Raw genomic sequence first — 20,624 nt, 5'->3', positions numbered from 1 at the left:
TGAAGCCTTTTTATTCTCCCATTTTATGGTAAAAACTCCCCAAAATGTAAACAAGTGAAGCTGACTTAATGTGACACGTTTCAAGCATGGTCGAGTTCAGTTCGTCCATAAACACGCCGCTGCAAAATTTACCAAACAGAGGACAAAACAAGACAAACGTCACCTCTGGTCGATCGGATTACACGTCAAGTATGTCGTTTGTGGGACGTGCCGCATGAAAACGACTCCCCGGGGATCCGTCGCGCCCACTCGGCCATTTTAAAAGGTCTCGCCTTCGCCCGCCGGTCGTTTGTCAAGTGCGCGAGGATGGGAAAGAAATCTAAGCCTGACACTTTTTGTAGTTATCAATGGCTCAATTGATATTTCAACGTCTGAAAGCAAATACTCTTCATCTAAATAGAATAATTTGTTTGTTTTACATATTTGGTGGCTTATTATTATTATTATTTTTTTTTAATTAGTCGGGATTCAGCGTGAGTAAAAAAAAAAACAGTCCTGTCCAGGTGTACGTTTCAGTTGACCAGCAAATTTGCGCAAAAAAAAACTTTAGCACACAAAATGTCAAAATTGAAAAACGACCCAGACTTGAAACTCTCGTTTGAAACCCTACCCTAGTCTTGAAACCTTAACTTTATCTAGAAACTCACATTTTTAAGGCAACATTTTGTTTCATGACCAAACCTTGGCTTGAAACCTTAATTTTAAACCTAATTTGAAGATGTAACTGCATGTTACAATCCTCAAATGACATTAGTCATTTGAAAGTCAATATTTATACCTTGAACCTATCTTGAAACCGTAACTTAAAACCCTGACCTCAACTTGCGAGTCAAATTTTAAACTGTAACTCAGGTTTGGAACCCAAATTTAAAGCCCAGCAATCATTTGCAGCACCAATTTACGACCTTGCCTCAACACCCTAATGTGAACTCTAGTCTTAAAACTCGACCTTAACTCATTCACTGCCATTCACGAATTTATTCAGTAATTGAAAATATGACGCAGAGCGCCATTACCGAATGTGTTCGGGTTTTATTTGTCCTTGTTTGGGTGCCGATAAAGCGCTGGTCATGGCCTCTGGCAATGTTTTTTCCCTTCCACAAGGGGGCAGCATCCCCTTTGTTATATGTTCGCGCTTTGTTCCAGCTTCAGTTGTTGTTAAAGCGCTATATAAACCCATATCTTTGTATTGCATTGTATTTTGGACAGCCGCCCTTATTTCAAGCTCATATAACTCCAGAAACCTATAATTTAGGAATTAACTCTTTTTTTCTGATGAAAGAAGAGAGTCTCAGGTTTCTTATGCTGCATTAACTCTGTATGTAGTCCTAAAACTCAATATTCTGTGGGTCTTGGAATTCAAGTGACAATGACATAAACCCTGGCACTGGAGTGGACACACTTTTGCACATGTCTGGCAGTGAATGAGTTAATATGAATCCTTAACCCCCTCGCAAAAACCTAACCCATCTTTGAACACTTAACCTATCCTCGAAACCCTCATCTAATTGAAAACCAAGTGCCTTTACTGGACCCTGGGAACCCACCACCTCCGTTTATGTGCTTGCATGCATGCGCACAACAGCACAGCGCCTCCTTGAGTCAAGGATGGAGACGAGAGGATTTGGCAAGCGCCTGGGTGGCACGTGGGGCCTCCCTGGCTGGCGCCCGCCTGTAATTTTACCTTCCCATTCATCAGCCACAGATATTAATAATAACGCCACATCTGGATTCACTTTACTGTCTGACTCGACAATCGCTCGCTTCGCCCGCCCGCCCGCTCTTCTGCCGCTACTCCGCCATCCGCTTTCTTTGTGGTTGGGTCTCACAATCTTTCACTCGGTTTCTAAGTCGGGATTTGTGTATCGCGGACCGAGATAGCGTCTAAAATGTTCACGAAAAGACAACCTGGTTGTCCGCCGCTAACACCAATCTGTGAAAATGGTTCCCTATTATCAAATGAAAACATACTCTGCATTAGCTAGCGGTCAACTTTTCAAAACAAATTATGACGATGTTAAAAAGTCGAAATGACCATCAAATGGGCGCAGCGGGTTTTCGTCAGGCGTCAGTGATGCCTTTGAGAAAAGGCCAACTGTGAAATTAGCGGGCTAATGACATGTGGCTAATGCACAAACATGTCGCCGTGCCGCGCGCCAGACTAACGTGCTGCCGTTTTGAGCGGCGAGGCGTCAATCAAACGGCAGCTCATTAACCATCGTCAAAATAGTAAACATGTCCTGGGCTTTTTCATTCATTTCTCAGGAAATAGTACATGGACCTTGGCGGCCTGAGCGGCACGCTAATGAAAGTCCTACTGGCCCGCCAAGTCACACACACTGGTTTTGTGTCAAAGTGAGACGCGGGTGTGTTGGGATGTGCAACCAGCAGACGTGGCGGTCTAAAATTAGTCTCCAGTCTGAATCTGCAACTTTCAAGGAACAAGTTACCATAGCAAAAAAAAGAAAATAATTTGACATCATACAGTGTCTGAAACCACAAAGTTGCCTGCCCCATTTTTCACAACTTGAAACACAATAAGACGACTAATCGCCTGAAAAAAAAAACGATTGTTGCAAAGTATAAAGGTATTTTATATTTTTTTTAATTAAGGAAGTACAGTGAGACCTCAGCTTCCGAACTTAATTGGTTCCCAAACAGAGTGTGTAAGGCGAAAGTGTGTATCCCAAAAAAATATTTCCCATAGGAAACCATTAAAATGAGAATAATCCGTTCCCAGGTCTCAACTAAATAGGCCTTCAAACTACACACAATATACCTTATTCTATGTATAATAAATGTGCTATTGTATTGTAATGAAAGAAATACACTGCACTGTATAATAAAGTCACTTTATTTATATTTGTGATGGTCGTTGATGGCTCTTAATTGACACCTGTTGCTTTCTGGCTTGCTTCTGCTTGTACTCTTGAAGGCAAATCAAATCCTCTGTGTTGAGAACATCATTATGGTCAGCAACAAGCTCCTCAATGTCATCTGCATCCAATTAGAGTCCCATGTTCTGTCCAATGGAAACAATGTCGTCCAAAATAACAGAGTCATGAGGATCAAATCCTTCAAAGTCCCTCTCAAGGATGCATGCGTGACACAAATTCTTCCATGCTACTTTCAAGAATCGAAGGGTAACATCATGCCAAGCCTTTTCTGTCAGCTGAACACAATGATACACATTGAAATGGACTTAGCACACCTCGTTCGTGTTTCTCAATGATCTCCTTCTTCTCCTCGACTGTAATTTTGTTTTGTGTCTTCTTCGGCTGAACACGAGCCTGTGGTGGGGTCTTTTTCGGTCCCATAAAAGCAAAAGTATCTAAAAAACTCCTTGCAACGATCGTTCGTTTGGCAATTTGCATACTCGGCAAGGCAGCCAATCAGAGGCCTGTTTCGTGCTTTGGACTAAACCGTGACTGTAAAGTGTACTTGAAAGTTTTGAAAGGCGCTCAGAAAGAGGAGTCCACGTGGTTTGTAGCGGTTTGCTTGTAGCTTTTGCTTTATTGAATAAAACAAACGTTTGATTTGAAAAAAAATGTTTTATATATTTATTTTTTTCTTGAAGAAGTTGTCGACCACCCGGGCCGAGACGTTTTGAAGGTTGTACGCCCGACGTAAAAGTTGTACGCCCCGGGCCTCCGGTCAGACGTTATTTCAAACAATGCATCATACGCTCAAGTGGAGTCAGGTTGACGACTGTTCGTTCAAGCAATCAAATCATCTTTCACAATTGAAATGAATGAAAATGCCATTGATCCGTTCTGGCCTCCCAAGTAAAATGTTTTTTTAATGTGAACTATATACAAAGATTTTTGGTGGTATATATTGAGCATTCAATACGTAAGGGACAGTCAAGTCAAGCAAATTTTGGACAATATTATGTTTTATAAATCCCCACTAGTCTAAAAATGCCATTCGAATTAATGTCGCGTTTGTGACAACTAACTCTAAGTCTGATTGTTGTCACTTCATTTGATTGGAGTCTCCCCATTTGTGGTCGCGGCGTCGGCGCGGTAGCATGAAACTCATCAGCGTGGCGTAAATCACCGTGACGAGCCAAGGCGGAGCCGGGCCGCCGCCGCTGGAGGCTAGCAGAAGTCTTGGCTGGTCGCCCCACGAGCTCGTCCCAAGCCTCCCCTCCCACCCTCCCGTCAGGCAGTGGCAGCAGGTGACAGAGGCCTGCTGTGTGCGAGCTCGCCCCGACAGACAGCGGCTTCGCTACACTTTTTCGCCAGCGAGTCGTCCGCGTGCATCACTCATCTGCTCATGAGTCAACATGCATGATGTCAGCCGGCCTCGCACACAACCGGACTGTATTAGCATAAAAGAGCTTATTTATTAAAGAAAGGTTGGAGGTTGTAGGGGTGGGGCGCGTTTGGAGGCTCTTGGGGGGGTGCCTGCTCTTTTCCATGTCGTGGACTGAGCTGTACCTCCCAGCGAGAGCCACAAACAAGCTGCTAAAAACACTTAAGCGGTTCTCCCCATGCAGAAATAAACACGGGCCAATTAGTGCTCTTATTTTTGGAAAGTGTTCAGCTGCCAACGGGAGTTGACAATGTGACCACGCAAACCTGGCTCGACCAAGACGACTGGAATTTCAGCGTGGACACCCGCCGATGAACCAAGGCGGCAAACTCACGTTCTGTACTCAAGTACAGATTCTCAAGTAACATAATTTAAAAAAAAACTGGTCAAAGTAGATGTACTGTTCTCATCGTACTCTGTGTCTTGTGTGTTGTGTTATATTACAGTAAAGTCTCGTTATATCGATATTCTCGGGAGTCGGAAAAAAATATCGATATAACCGGACTATCGATATATCCGATCCTGCTGCATGTAAATTTTCTCCTTGCGTTCATAGAAATATGTAGTATCGTAATAAGCAGTACTATCGATATAACCGATATCGATATAACGAGACTTTACTGTATTTTGATATTTTATGTTAAGTGTTCTTTGCAAGCGCGGGTACTCGCAGAGGTTGTCATCATAGCCCACAGATGAAACAATTTTCATCTGTGGGCTATATTGCACATGCAGTACATTTGACAATAAAGTACTTAACTTCAAAAAGTGCTTAAGCACATTTTTTTTGTTAGAGACAGCAGACATTTTGTGAAGATTACGGTTCTGGCTATGGGATAAGGTTAGAGAGAGAAGTTTTTTTTCCCCCAGATAATATGAAGAATTGTTAAATTCCAGAAACGTATGTTTTTTTTTTTTTTTTTTTTTTGGGGAGGGTTGTATTGATATTTACACAAAAAAAATACTGGTAAAAGAATTTGAACTAACGTAACCGAAGAGCAAACGTTTGTATGTGTCCCTGATTACCTTCCGGTTGCAACAAGATCATTTCAATTGGCAATATTACGGCACCAGCTGCAAGTAAATTGACGTCAGACGTGGTAGAAATGTACGCGTCGGCAGCCAATCGATCTAGTTTTCCTTTTGAAATTTTTGGTCTGCAAGCTGAACTAAAAAAAAATCCACATTTATTGAAAGGATAAGCAGTTCGCGGAAATTATTAGACGCAAAGGTGCCGTTGTTAGGATGACACGATTTAGCGTGTTCTTCCGAAGATGAAGCAATTTTGAGAAGATAATTACCTCCCCATCGTTTTGTGGCGGCATCTCAGGAGAAACGAGAGGACGGGGATGCCCGTGTGCAAGGTACGTTGTCAGAAACAAAGTGATACAACAAAGCTACTGAATCGTTTGAACAGGCGGCATCGAGGTCATGAAGTGGAAAGCGGATCAATACGAGCAGCGTTTGCATAGGCCGGCAAGTAAACATTAGCCGCTAACAATTAGCCACTGAACGAAAACTGCATTTCAGGGAATGATCTCTTAATCATGCACGGTTGCAAGTAGAAATGATGCTAACGCCGTTTTAGCACATCATAGCTTATTAAATCGATCTTGTTTCTCGTTATTATTCCTGATGGGTCATGTTTTTAGTTCGCTGTCTTATTCAACGTTGGTTCTAGTGTTGGATAAATGTGATTTTAATATATAAACAAAAATGTAGGTTAGTAAACGTTGAATTCAATTAACCTTATTATCAATGGGCAATTGTTTGAAAAGGGCATAAATTGTTTGGTGGATTTGGTTGTATGTGGAGCTTCTCCATATACAACGTTGTCTTCTCTTCAATTTACGTGAGCAGTATTCAATCAGAAAACACGGAAATATCCCGTGCCCCGTTTTGTTTACAAAACTACCAAACCATATTTGATCAAGATCTCAACTCCTATTTCCTTTTCCTATCTCTATTTCACAGTATGTTTTTTCCCTTCCTTTTACAAGTCATTATTGGTGGTGATTAGAAACAAAAATAACTAGTAGAAGCTCAAGCCAGATATAAACAGGTATAAACATCTGAAAAGTGTGCCTAAATACAGAATGTTTGTGTCGATTCTCAGTCATCCAAGTCCAGGTCTTCTATAGTGCTTGATTCAAGGCGGTTGAATAGAAACTATGTGTTTGTACTTTATTCCTACCCACCAGTCTCAATGAACAATCAGGCCTCTATTATTCCACAAGAGAGATTCTTGATTTATGAAGTGCCAGTTGGGAGCAGAGTCCACGTGGAACGAGGGGATGGTGGGTGGTTGCCGGGGTACAAGCCAACGTCTGTCAGGTCGACAAGCGGCCGAGCGTCATTCTGTGTAGATGTGTCTTCTGCTGGCTTGCATCAATGACGCTTGGACGCAGTTGCAAATGGGGATGCCCGCTGTTCCGCCACGCCGCTCGTCAGGGTCCATTTAAGAGACGGGCAGGTTGATGGAGAGCCATGTCATCCATCAAGGGCGTCCCGTTTTTTTGTTGATAGCACTCAAATAAAGACACACTGCTAGCTGGAGGTATCCATGGACGAATAGCACAGGACCATATTGACCACTGTTTTGCTCATGGGGACCCTAAGGGCCTCCTTGGAATTTGTTTTTTTTTTTTGCAGAGGAATTTCCCTTTCCTGTCCTATGAACGAGAAAACTTAATTATTTTGAGGAGAGGTTGTTGCAAGTCTAAAAATGCTTAGGGAAGATGCCTTGATGCAAACTTTAGCTAAGGCCTGGTATACCCATCGTAAAGGAGTAAGAGTGTTTTCTTTTTATTTCCTTGACTAAGAGATTTTCTCGGATAGTCTTCAATATTTTGACTGCACAACCCTCAGAGTAGGTACGAAGGAATATTGTTAAAAGTGTATTTTGCTACATTCCAATGTGTTTAAAGAAGTGGTGGAGTTTTTTAAAGGGTTTCTGTGTATGGCTTCTGGAAGGTATCCCCGTGATAAATGGGGCTTCACTGTAGATTAATTTGAAGTGACATAACTTTGCTAAATTGGTAATGGTGATGTGAGTTGACTTTACAGAAGCTGGAGTGATGACACGCTTGTGTAATGGAGGCGGAGGAGGAGGGGCAGGGGGGAGCAAAGTGCTAAACAAACTAGCAAATGACAAACCTCAGTTCGCGCCAAAGTCAACAGAGCCGGACCGGCCTGCGTGTGTTCAGCTTGGCGGGTGTGAAAGTCGGCTGATGGGCAGATAAGAACGTTCGCTTGCTGCGTGACACTTTTTGTCTCCTATGCTGCTCACCGAGCTCGCGTGAAGGCATCGATTTTTTTACTCTGTTGGCTTTTGGTGATTGAGTCTGGCGGATGAGAAAACGGCAGGGGAGACAGCGGCAGTGGTACTCCTCTCGAGTAGTCCAGAACAAGCCATCATATGTGAAAATTCACGTTACAGAGACACCATGGAAAATTATATAGTTTGGATCGTCATAATGTCCCCCAATTTAAATAAAGTACAAAATCAATATTGGAAGAATCAGGTCCCACAAAGTTCAACCTTGGGTCCAATGCTGTTTAATCTTAATATAAACAGTCTCGAGACACCATAAAAGTATTTAGTTTGACCACTGTCACATCCTTCACGCAAATACAGCGATAGCTTGGCTTACAAACTTAAAGAACAACCGATGTCACTTTTCTGTTTTTTAACTGACACCAGAAAAACGTTTTATAGCATCTAAAATACCCAAAACACGCGGTATAATATTGTTATTCAAATGAAAAACACCAATAAAAATGACTGAAAGCGTCTAAAAACTTTATTGCATAACGTCTGTGTAGGCTCTCAGTCGTACAGGAGTGGTCCGTCGAGGAAAAGGATATACAGTAAAGTCTCGTTATATCGATATCGGATATATCGATAGTCCCGGTTATATCGATACTATTTCTATGCACGCACGGAGAAAATTACATGCAAACAGGGTCGGATATATCAATAGTCCCGGTTATATCGATATTTTTTCCGACTCCCTTGAATATCGATATAACGAGACTTTACTGTCTATATATATTTCGCTATGCATATTTTCATATCCAATATTGCAATCAAATATGGAAGATTTAAGAAAAAACGGTTTTAATAATTTGTTCGAAAAATAAGTTTGTATCTTTTTTAAATATTAGGGGATTTGTTTTTTGTTGTTAAAAGATTGTATTTTTTTTCGAAACATGTTGCAAGTTTTCATCTTGATCTTGCAGTCTATATTTATTATTTTTATTTGTTGTGAGCGTGACTTGTAATGCTCGGTGTCGCTGGTGTTCACGCCACGCTGACGTTTTCCAGACTTTTAGCCATCGTTTGGCTGTAAAGCAACCCAGGCGTGAATTAGCTCATTGACAAAGCAAACAAACGGGCATTTATCTGCACCGCGCCGCCAAGAACGAAAGATCCTCGAGTTTAGACAGCTTCATGCTCGCAGCTGACACTTTCCACGGCACAGCTCCCGCTTGCTCGCCGCTGTTTATTTGGGAGCCAACAGCCGGCCATATTGTGTCTCCAGCCGTATACCCTGATACTGTGATTTAGCGGTTTAGTTGACCAAGCTTGTAAGTCCATTTATTTGTCATATCAGATCAATATGTCCCATGGATTGTTTACATGTGGTCAATACCCCTTCAAAGAACCAAATATTGGCAGTACAGACGCTCCCCAACTTGCGAACGAGATACGTTCCAAGCGGTCGTTCGTGAGGTGAATGTGTTCGTAAGTTGCTAGGTTTAAGGTGTCTGTAACTGGCAGGTATCTTGTCATTGGTTGCCATGACAACAAAAATTTAATTTATTTGGACTTGTTGTTCTGTAAAAGTGTTTAACATTTCTATGCAAACCTTTATATGTGTGTTTTTCTTAAAATTGTCTTTGGTACTTGATTTATAATGTTTTGTCATTATCACTCCCGTGTCATATGTTTTTGATAAACGTGAGCAAGGCGGGACAGACAGAACACGTTTTCACTGTATCTACCCCGGTCAAGGATGACGCTTCGTACTGATGTCACAACGTTTATTGTGAAACACTTGGAACACCGTGAAAACTACAAAGGACATTGAAACGACAACATTACAATAAGTTCGACAAAACATTCAGTCAATAAGGAAATTAATAACGTACCGTGTGCACCTTACTAACCGAAAGTAGATAAACGTTGACGTAGACTTTAGACTGTCGTTCTCTATCTAGCAGTTGCTCTGTTTCTGTCTCTCTCTAGCATCAGTCTCGTTCTGTCTGTCCCGCCTTGCTCTCATATATCGAAAACACATGACACGGAAGTGATAATGACAAAACATTATAAATAAAGTATCGAAGATGAAAAACACGCATATAAAGGTTCGCATAGAAATGTTAAACACTTTTACAGAACAAGTCCAAATAAATTACATTTTTGTTGTCATGGCAACCAATGACACGATACCCGCCAGTTACAGTTTATATAAGTATGTTGAAGGCTTTTACAAGGAACCTATATTGGTTTGTACTAAAAAATAAACATTTGATAAAATATATGCTCTATAAAGATATGTACATGTACAACTGGAGAGAATACTACATATGTTAGAGAGAGAGACACACACATAGTATGTGTACATGTACGTAATAAGATAAATAAAATGAAGTTTAACTTCACAATACAAAATCTAACTTAAAGCATCTCTGTCCGAACATTTTTCGACATACCCGCAAAAATGTTCGTATGTACCGTTGTTCGTAACGTAAATGTTTGTAAGTAGAGGAGCGTCTGTATTCCTATTTTCAACGGCCATGTAAACACAGAAAACCCTGAATAAGACCTCTGGTGTTTCCCATTTTCCAACCGTAAAATTGGGTCAGGCAAAAATAATCAGGTTAACTCCTTCGAATGCAGTGTTTATTTGTATTTTTCTTCATTCGCACTGAATCTTGGTCTTTGTAGTGCCGGAAATACTTGTATTTGCGACACCTTTGCCAAATGTTAACTGTCACTGGGAAACTCTAATTATTCTTTCAGAAACGTGAATCCGTTAACTGGATCTTAGTTTTACTCCCTAGTGCTTTCTACTATCTTTGTGACTGCTTTATTTCCATTATATGATATATGTTAAGCGCTTTGCTTCAGCTGTTAACGCATTCACTGCCATTCACAAATTTATTCGGGAATTTCAATGAAAAGGTTTCTTCAGCCGTCATCAGTACTTCTTTCAAGGTGTCGGACGTTTCGCTTCTTATCCAAGATAAAGTCTTTTGCTGGTAGTTTCGGCCCTATATATATCCCTACTGTCCAGACGTGGGGACAAAACCGAGGCAATGGTGTAGGTATGTGGACGACACTTTCGTCATAATTAAAAAACAAGAAATTCAATCCTTCACAGATCACCTCAACTCGGTAGACATCAACATTAAATTTACTCGCGAGGACATTAAAGAGAACCAGCTAGCCTTTTTGGATTGTAAAGTGATTATAAAAGAGGACAGAGCGCTAAAAAAAGAAGTCTTTAGGAAGGCCACGCACACTGACCAATACTTACTTTTCGAATCTAACCACCCTCAACAACACAAACTAGGAATTATCAGAACCCTCCAGCATAGGGCTTAACTAATTCCAACTAGCGTTGAAGATAGAGAAAAGGAATTAACACATATCAGGAGAGCACTCACAATTGTCAGAAAGAAAGAATAGGGAATGGAACCAAACATTCTGAAGATACTAAAAGGAGAGGAGTAGCAGTAACTTACATTGCAGGAGTGTCTGAAAAACTACAGAGAGTCCTTTGGCAACACAAAATTCCTACTTATTTCAAACCGATAAACACTTTAAGGCAAAAATTAGTGCATCCAAAAGATAGGCTGCCAAATGAAAAACAAAGTAACGTAGTTTATTCAATACGTTGTAAAAATGAAAATTGTAAAGAGCAGTACATTGGGGAGACTCAACAAATTCTCAAAAAAAGACTATCAACATCGCAGGGATAATAGTAGTGGGCCTCAATCAGAATCAGAATCATCTTTATTGCCAAGTATGTAGAACACACAAGGAATTTGTTTCCGGTAGACGACGCTGCACTAGTATCGTCGTCAAAAAAAACTGCTAAGTGGCACTATACAGTTCCATTTTAGCTACTGTTGAAAAATCTGCAGTACATTTGCACCTAAAAGCTAGCAACCGCTCATTTGACGACAATGAGGTTAAAATCTTAGCGAAAGAAAATAGATGGTTTGAAAGGGAAGTAAAAGAAGCTATTTTCATAAAACAGCAAAATCCTTCACTAAACCGCCATTATGGGGTGAGGTTCAATTTGGATCGTTCGTACAACAGACTGCTTAGGCAACATAGGCTTAGTCTTGCTGATGAGGTGTAACCCGAGCAAACGGGGCAATCAGGCCACTCGTAGACCTCATACTCAGGCAGAACAATAGAAGTAATCAGTCAGGAGAATAGAAGTAATCAGTGGAGCCGCAGGGAATAGTCCTCTGCTCCCCACAACCCGAGAGCAGGGACCAATCATAGCAGAGTCCAGCACCGCCACGTCTGGACAGTAGGGATATACATAGGGCCGAAACTACCAGCAAAAGACTTTAGTTAGCTGACAAAGCATCCTGGATAAGCAAAGCGTCCGACAAAGAAGTAAAGATGACGGCTGAAGAAACCTTTTCATCGATGGACCACTCCTGTACGACTGAGAGCTTACACAGACCTATTCGGGAATTGAAAATATGATGTAGAACGTCATTCCCAAAATTGTTTGCGTTTTGTTTTTTCATGCCTGGGTGCCGACAAAGCGCTGGCCATAGCCTCTGGAATTGTTTTATTTCCTTCCACAAGAGGACAACATTTCCCTTTTTTCCATGTTAGGGCTTTGTACCAGCTTCACTGTTGTTAAAGCGCTATATAAACCAATATGTTTGTATTGCATTGTATTTTGGACAGCCGCACTCCTTTCAAGCTTATATAACTCCAGACCCATAAAACTGAGGAATTAACTTTTTTTCTGATGAAAGAAGAGAGTCGAATGTTTCTAACATTGTATTGAATGTTTATGTTGTCCTAAAACGCAATATTCTGTGTTTCCTGGAATTCAAGTGACAATGACAAAAACCCTGGCGCTGGAGTGGACACATTTTTGCACGTCTGGCATGTGAATGAGTTACAGCGCTATCTAAATCAATATGTGTTATATTGTATTGTATGTTCAATGAAGTCAATTGAGATGCTTATCCAGTGAACCCTTGTTATTTTTACGAGATATGGCTACCTGGGCTGGACAGATGATAGATGGAAAGCTATAAAAACTCTTAAGAAATTATGTCAATTGAAATGCATTGAAAAGGAAAAAAGTCCATAAAATACTGATAAGCCTTCAATATGTATCTTCCATTGAGAAAATGGAAGAAGCAAAATACTGTTGAATATTTGAGGATGCGCAGGGCCATTAATGTAACTGACTCATTTTATAAACAAAAACAATATACGTAATACAATACAATGCATATTGGTTTTTATAGCGCTTTAACTACAGCTTTAACAAAATCACAAAATATTCTTGACCAAGTGGGGACAAAACCACGGATTTGTGTTTTTTTGTTTGTGTTTGGAACGAATGATTGGCCTTTCCATTCATTGTGACGAATTGAGATGCTTTGCTTTACAATGGAACCAATTCAAAGAAGGACTTTTTGCGCACTTGGGGACTTCACTTTTATCTCTCACTTGTGAAGCTGCGTACCACCGTTTTTTCCTCTCTTCAGAGCTCCCAAACTGGAGCCGAGGAATCCCGCACGTGTTGCACACAAGCTCACAGGCGCCACAAGAAGGATTTACGCGGCTTAACAGGCTTGACCGACGCGAGACGGAAGCGCCCCTCGTTCCCAGTCTGGAAAAGCGACCGGGGGCGTCGCGCCCCACGCCCACCGAGGAGGAGGTGTCGGGGTGTCCTCCTCGTCGTTCTCCACCTCCTCCTCCTCCTTGGCGCGCCGCAGACAACAAGTGCGCATTGAGCCGCGACCGTCCGGTGACATCACGCGCACCCCGAGCATAAAAAGGGCCCATCGTCCGCCGGGACGGACGAAAAAACATAAAGTCCCCGCGAGGAGGCGTCCGCCCGCTCAGCATGGACGCCTCTCACGCGTAATTGCGCATCGGCCCGCGTCGACATGGAGCGCAACCTGGGAGCAGTGTGCGCGCTGCTGCTCGTGTCCGTCGGGCTGCTGGCGGAGCGCGCCGGTTCCCAGCACTACTTCCTCCTGCGCCCCGTGCCGAGCGACAGTCTCCCGCTGGTGGACTTGCGGGAAGACCCGGACCCCGCGCTGGACCCCCGGGAGCGGGACCTCAACGAGACGGAGCTGCGTGGGCTCCTGGGGGACTTCGACGGCCGCTTTCTGGCGCTGTCGCCGCCGCCGCCTTTGCAGTCGGAGGAGGAGGGCAAGTCGGGCGAGCTGCCCGAGTTCGATGACGAGACGCGGCAGAAGCTGCCCAAGGAGATCCGCGCGCTGGACTTGGACGCGCAGCTGCTGGGGAGGCGTCACAAGGGGGGCAAGAAGCTGAAGCGACGCTTGCAGCAGTGGCTTTGGGCTTACTCCTTCTGTCCCGTCAGGCACTCGTGGAGCGACCTGGGCGTGCGCTTCTGGCCGCGCTACGTGCGCACGGGCAGCTGCCAGGCCAAGCGCTCGTGCTCTCTCCCGGAAGGGATGATGTGCAAACCCGCCGCGTCCGCGCACCTCCACCTACTGAGGTGGAGGTGTGCGCGCAGGAAGGCGGGCCTCAAATGCGCCTGGATCCCCGTGCGCTACCCCGTCATCACCGACTGCAAATGCGCTTGCACATAAGACACGCGCCACGCTTGCTTTCCGGGCTCCTGTAAGTGCAGATTGTCGGGAGGAAGGATCAAGTTCATCGGGGATGCCATCTGAAACTTTTGGTCTTCTTTGAGAGGACTGTTTTAATATTCCCGACACTCTGTGTTACTGTTCACCTCAAATAAAGACGTCCTGCTGCACCTGGTGGAGCTACGCACCCCCCCCCCCCCCCCAGGCGCTTCCCCTTCTTGTGGGGAAAGTGTGAAAATCCATCAATAATTGAAACTTGTTATGATCAAATGTTCACGCAGGTGTTTCTTGGTGTATATTTTAAAACGAAATTTAAACATAGACCAGAGGATGACAAGAAAAATGTCCCACCTTTATTAACTCATTCACTGCCAGACGATATGCAAAAATGTGTCCACTCCAGTGGCAGGGTTTTTGTCATTGTCACTCGAATTCCAGGACCCACAAACATTGAGTTTTAGAACTACATAGACATTCAATGCAGCGTAAGAAAACCTTGACTTTCTTTCATCAGAATTATTTCCTAAATTACATGGGTCTGGAGTTATCTGAGCTTGAAATGGGGGCAGCTGTGCAAAATACAATACAATACATACATCTTGGTTTAGACAGCGCTTTAACAACAGCTGAAATTGGAACAAAGCGCGAACATGGAAAAAAGGGAAATTTGTCGAAGGGAAAAAAACATTGCCAGAGGCCATGCCCAGCGCTTTATCGGCACACAAGCATGAAAAAAACAAAAACCCGAACATATTTGGCACTCTCATTTCCAACTCCAGAATAAATTAGTGAATGGCGATGAGTAAAAACAACTTTGTGGGGAAAAAAAGGTACATGATTTTGTAATTGAAATTGCAAATAGATTGGAACGAGACAACATATGACGACATTTTTAATGAAAAAAAGCAATTGCAGTTTTCGTGCAATTTATTGAAGGTCAAAGATGACGCCACTCAGAATTGTTTGTTTGCTTAGCACAAGGTAAACTGCTGCCACTTTGTTTCCAGTATATGTGGTTGGTGGTGGAGAGTGTCACCATCCAAAATGAAATGGATTATTATTAATGTGAGGGTTTGCGTGTCACGCTGTATCCTTTGAAGCCTGGAAATGTTTCTGTCACATATGCATTATGGGTGACCAGCGTATATCTTGTAAATTAAGGATTTTATTTTCTTTGGGTGCTATTTATTCTTGCAATAAACGGACTGACATGATTTCAAATGCCTACTTCTTCTTTGCGCCATCAGTCATCGGTGCCTCGCATCGTCTGCTTCGTAGGCAGCGGGAAGTTGCAATGTTTGCAATAGGGGTTCTCGCAGCTTGCTGAGAAGATGATTTCAATGAAATGTATTGCAGGAAGAAAATACTCCAAATGGTTGGTACCTAATTGTAGTCTTCAAAAGCCCCTCTCCAGCTTGTTTTAGCCACCTCAGACCTCCAACACACCTGTTTCAAAAGATCATCTCAAAAGCAATTTTGATATCAATCTGGATCATTTGAATCAATTGTGTGGAGGAGGGACAAATCGAAAGCAGGCCGGGTAGAGGAGGACTTGTGTGTACACTGTAAAAAGTTAGTTTTTAAAGAACACAAAAAGTTGTAATAAAACATACCAAATCATTTTAATGAATCGTTTTATTTCTTTTCATGCATTTCTGTGTCCCCGAGCACAAGATAGAACACAATGAGATTCCGATCATTTCAATGAGGCGTGTTAAAATAAGGAAACATTTAAAATAGGGGTTTTGACTTGACTCGGAATCTGTCATATATTCCTTGTCCTCTGCAAAGAGCGTGTGTGTATATATGCATCTATACAGTATGTGTGTGTGCGTGTGTGTGTGTGTGTATATATATGTGTGTGTGTATGTATATATATATATATATATATATATATATATATATATATAATCCTCACATGCCAAGACGCGCACACACACTGAATGTTTTCATAATAAATAATACAACATAAAGTATTTTCTTTTCTTCTTAAAAACATGACATAAATTAGTCCATTTTAGGGCGAGCGAGTAACGGAGACAGAATGGATTCATGACATTTTAAGAAATAATGATTTGAGAGATTTTTTTATTTATTTTGATGGGTAAAAAAAAGTCTGACGAGTCCTGTCCTAGCTTGGTGGGTACGTGGGGGGTTTGCAGTCTGGCATTGTGCCAGCTCGCGGCACTCTCCCCCATGCCGCCTAATTGGACTGGTTTCATATATTATCTGCGTTCAAACGATCACGGCGGATCTGTGGACATTCTTGTCTGCCATAAATTCTCGCAGGAAGGAGGGGCATCGGAGGATTCAGCGGGTTTCGATATCGGGAGATCTTACTGTTTGATGTCCATAGCTCGTTAATCGGAACTGGGGGCTGGTATGCGAGGTCACGGCCTACTTTGATGTCGGACGACTTTGCCAAGTGCGTGTTTGTGGAATATCAGGAAGCATAGCAACTTTTCACGCCTTCATGTTCCAAGGTGGATGCAATCCCAGCAACCTGACTACTGGACATGCTTTCCTGGGGAAACCGTGTCCAGACATCAGTGACTGGTCCCTGTCCTCTATCAAAAGCTGTTTTTTTTTTTTGTTCGTTTCTGGTGGTGCAGGTCTATTTCTCATTGACTCTACTTGTGAGCTTTAAGTGAGATGTGTTTCATAATGTCATTGCTTGAAGATGACACCAAACCCTGCAACATTAGTCGGTTAATTTACCGTATTTTCCGAACTATAAGACACTCTTTAAAGCATTTAGTTTTCTCAAAGGTATCTTTTAACTCATTCACTGCCAGACATGTGCAAAACTGTGTCCACTTGAATTCCAGGACCCACAGAATATTGTGTTTTAGGACTATATAAACATTCAAAGCAGCGTAACAAACCTTCGACTCTCTTCTTTCATCAGAAAAAAGAATTAATCCCTAAATTATAGGGATCTGTAGTTATGAGTTTGAAATGAGGGCAGCTGTCCAAAATACAATGCAATACATACATATTGGTTTATATAGCGCTTGAACAACAGCTGAAGCTGAAACAAAGCGCGAACATGGACAAAAGGCAAATGCTTCCCCCTCATAGAAGGGAAAAACATTGCCAGAGGCCATAGCCAGTGCTTTATCAGCACCTGAACAAGAAAAAAAACAAACCCGAACAAATTCAGGCAATGGCACTCTACATCATATTTTAAATGTCCGAATAAATTTGTGAATGGCAGTGAATGAGTTAAAATCCGATGAGCCTTATATGGATCAATATTCTGATTTCTTGGACGTATTTTAAATCATGTGTAAAGTGCTTTGTTCCAGTTGCAGTCGTTGTGAAAGCACAATGTCTCAAATTGTATTGTATTCTTTTTAACATAACTCCATCTAGTAAATGATATTACTACATCTACTATTGTAGCTTCTATTCTATGCACCTTATAATGCGGTGTCCCCTAAATAAGAAAACTTTCAAAATTAGCCATTCGTTGGGGGTGCACCTTATACACCAACGTGTCTTATAGTGCATAAAATATGGTTAGAAGTAAACGACAGATATCCCACCACAAGATGATCGCAGTAAACTTCACAATATTCAGCCACCATCAATTTTCGTGTTTTCCTTGCAGCAGAAGGAAAATATCAGGGGTGGGGGAGTGATCCTGCCCAGCGCATTTGATCCGACCTTGATGACATCAATCAGCTTGTACGCCTGCAGTTTTTCTATCTTTCAAGACACCAAACAAAAAGTAGCTTGAACACATGTAAGAAGTTACTTTTAACTGATTCACTGCCAGACTTCTTTTCCTTTCCTTTCCCTCCATCTTTAGCGGTTTGATCCGCATGTTTGTTTTGGCCAACCAAACGTTGGATGCCCTTCCTGACACAACCCTCTGTATTTATCCGGGCTTGGGACCGGCACAAGAAGACTTATGTCCCTTTGTGGCTGCAGAACAAGCAACTCGCTCAGTAAAAGGCTCCCAAACACAAAATGGTTATCGGCACAGCAACATTCAAAAAAGCAAAAACTATACTCACCATTTGATGACAATGCTCTGATCTTACCTTGAAATTTTACTGACACCAGAAAAACGTTTTATAGCATCTAAAATACCCAAAACACGCAGTATGATACCTCTATTCAAATGCAAAACACCAACAAAAATGACCCAAAGTGCCCAAAATCTGCAAAAAAATCCGTCATCACGTCAATGTATTTTGCTATACTGTTTATGTGAAAACCTTGATGTTTCATCCAAAAGACGCCAGAAGAGGGAGTCCAAGCTCCATGGAAGGAATTTATCAGCCTGTAGAAACAGGCTGATTCATTCCTCACAGCTCGGTGGCCATTTTCTTGCCTCTTTTTGGGTGAGACATTCCCGCCCGTTTGCCTCAAAATGACACGGAATAAATTATTTCATTGATTGCAAACATGTATGCTTTCCTCTTCAGAACTATTTGAATTATATTCGTAACTGGATGTGTAACAAGAAAGCATATTCTCCGAATCTGAAGCCATTGTTTTTATTCTCCAGCAATGCAAGACGTCTTGGCGTGTCGTCACGAACTGGGGGCGGGACTTTGTGAAAACGCCCAATTCGCAGCTCAATTTTTATGCAGATTTTGGACACGTTTAGTCATTTTTATTGGTGTATTGCATTTGAATAAAAATATCAATACTGCGTGTTTTGGGTATTTTAGATGCTATAAAACGTTTTTCTGATGTCAGTTAAAAAACAAAAAAGTGACCGGTTGCCCTTTAAATGCAGTGTAAGAAACCCTCGACTCTTTCTTTCATCAGAAAAAACGTTAACTCCTTAATTATATGGGTCTGGAGTTACCTGATCTTGAAGTGGGGGAGGCTGTAGAAAAGGCAAATGTTGGAGGGAAAAACATTGCCGGAGGTCTGACCAGAGCTTGATTCGCACCCTCCCCCGCCAGAAAAACCAAACCCCGAACACATTTGGAAATGGCGCTTCACGTCATGCTTTTCAATTCCCGAGTAAATTCGGGAATGACAGTGAATACCACGTTGTTTAGCAGGATTAGTAAACCAAGAAGGAAAACAACAAGTGACTCTGTCCAAATTAGCACAGTCTCAAAAATAAGACCCAGGGTTGTTTTTTGGAAAGTTTGTGCTTCAAGTCGGGTCTTTGAAGTGAAGATTTGGAGTCGTTGTCAAACCAGGGTTGATGCGGAATGTTCAGAATGGGTTCCCATGCGAGTGTTTGGAGCCATCAGACTTGAGGACTCCGCAGCGGTGACGGATGTGGAGCGAGACAAGACGGACGACCTGCTTTGTTGTCCCCGAGCGGACAAGCTCCTCAATATCAACGCAACTTTGTTGATTTAGAATCCAGCCAAGCCCGATCGGGTTTCCAAACTTTCCCTTTGAAATGGAAGTGCTAGAGACACTCCACCGTCCGCCGTGCCGACTCCAGACGAGACCCCGGCGTCCTTCGGCGGCCTCCAAAGTCCCTGGAGACTCCATACATGCAAATTTAAAAGTCAACGTAGAGTCGATAGAATTCATGATTGGCCTCATTTAGTACAAGTTGGAAAAAGAACATGTGTGCAGTCATTGTCAGCTTTAAAATGTTATAGCCCGGGTTAGTCACAAATTAAATACTGTAGTTGTTTTTGTTATGTATTGTAATAGGAATTAAAAAGAAGAAAAAATATAAACATGATTTCATATGGTACTTTTTCTTCCTCGGGAGATATAGAAATAATCTTAAACCATAATAAAACTTCTGACAGTATAAGCAGTTCATGTCATTTCAATTATTTAAGAAAAAATGTGATGTGAAATTTTAATATCTGACAGGTACGTGGTGAAGACGGATCGACTTTACATTATACTCTATAAGTAAACAATAATTTTGCCATTGAAAGCCCCTTTTCACTTTCTTTTCTTTTTTTTTTGGGGGGGGGGTCACAAAAGCAAAGAAAATAAGGCTAAAAGCTTATTGTTTGCCTTGTTTCTTTTCAAAAATAGTTGTGTTTCGCCGCTTTTGGGTGATCAACTGGTGTTTTTGATATACATGTACTGCGGATGATGAAATAGAGGGAAACAATACAGTTTGCACGTTCTCCCTGTGCCTCTGAGGGTTTTCTCGAGGTATACCGGTTTACTCCCGTATTCCTAAATGTGCATGTCAGGTCTGATGGAACATCTAAATGTCCTTGGGTGTGAGTTTGGGCGCGGATGATTGTTCATCTCTGTGTCCCCTGTGATGGGCTGGCAACTCGTTCCGGAAAAGATGCAATCATTATTAGATTGGATTGGATTAGCCTTTAGTAGTCTCGCAGTAAAGACATTTACATTTCACAGCGGCAAAGTGATGAAAGGAAGAGGAAAAGCAACTCATGTTTTTTTCTACTCATTCCTTTCATCACTGCTGCTGTGAAATGTAAATTTCTCCACTGAGAGACTAATAAAGGCGAATCCAAATCCAAAAGATAGGAAGAATTACAAAAACA

The 20,624-nt window shown here is 42.0% G+C and overlaps 2 protein-coding genes across 2 annotated transcripts in view; both read left to right on the top strand.

Moving 5' to 3' along the window:
- Positions 1–5,414: 5,414 nt before the first annotated feature.
- The window catches only part of LOC148885665 (uncharacterized), a 30,918-nt gene continuing 15,708 nt past the window's right edge, over positions 5,415–20,624 (top strand). Inside the window, exon 1 of the mRNA XM_089019038.1 lies at positions 5,415–5,681. The gene's annotated coding sequence lies outside the window, so the exon portion shown is untranslated. The remainder of the gene's footprint in view (positions 5,682–20,624) is intronic.
- nog1 (noggin 1) lies at positions 12,938–15,356 on the top strand. Its single transcript, XM_089018727.1, has one exon. The coding sequence runs from the start codon at positions 13,486–13,488 to the stop codon at positions 14,155–14,157; it is 672 nt and encodes a 223-aa protein (XP_088874853.1). The 5' UTR covers positions 12,938–13,485; the 3' UTR covers positions 14,158–15,356.

This window comes from Hippocampus bargibanti, linkage group LG17, assembly GCF_051943395.1.
Source record: "Hippocampus bargibanti isolate YZ-2025 linkage group LG17, ASM5194339v1, whole genome shotgun sequence".
Lineage (NCBI taxonomy): Eukaryota > Metazoa > Chordata > Actinopteri > Syngnathiformes > Syngnathidae > Hippocampus > Hippocampus bargibanti.
Note: the sequence above shows the minus strand (reverse complement) of the source record. Positions and strands in the feature narration are given on the sequence as shown.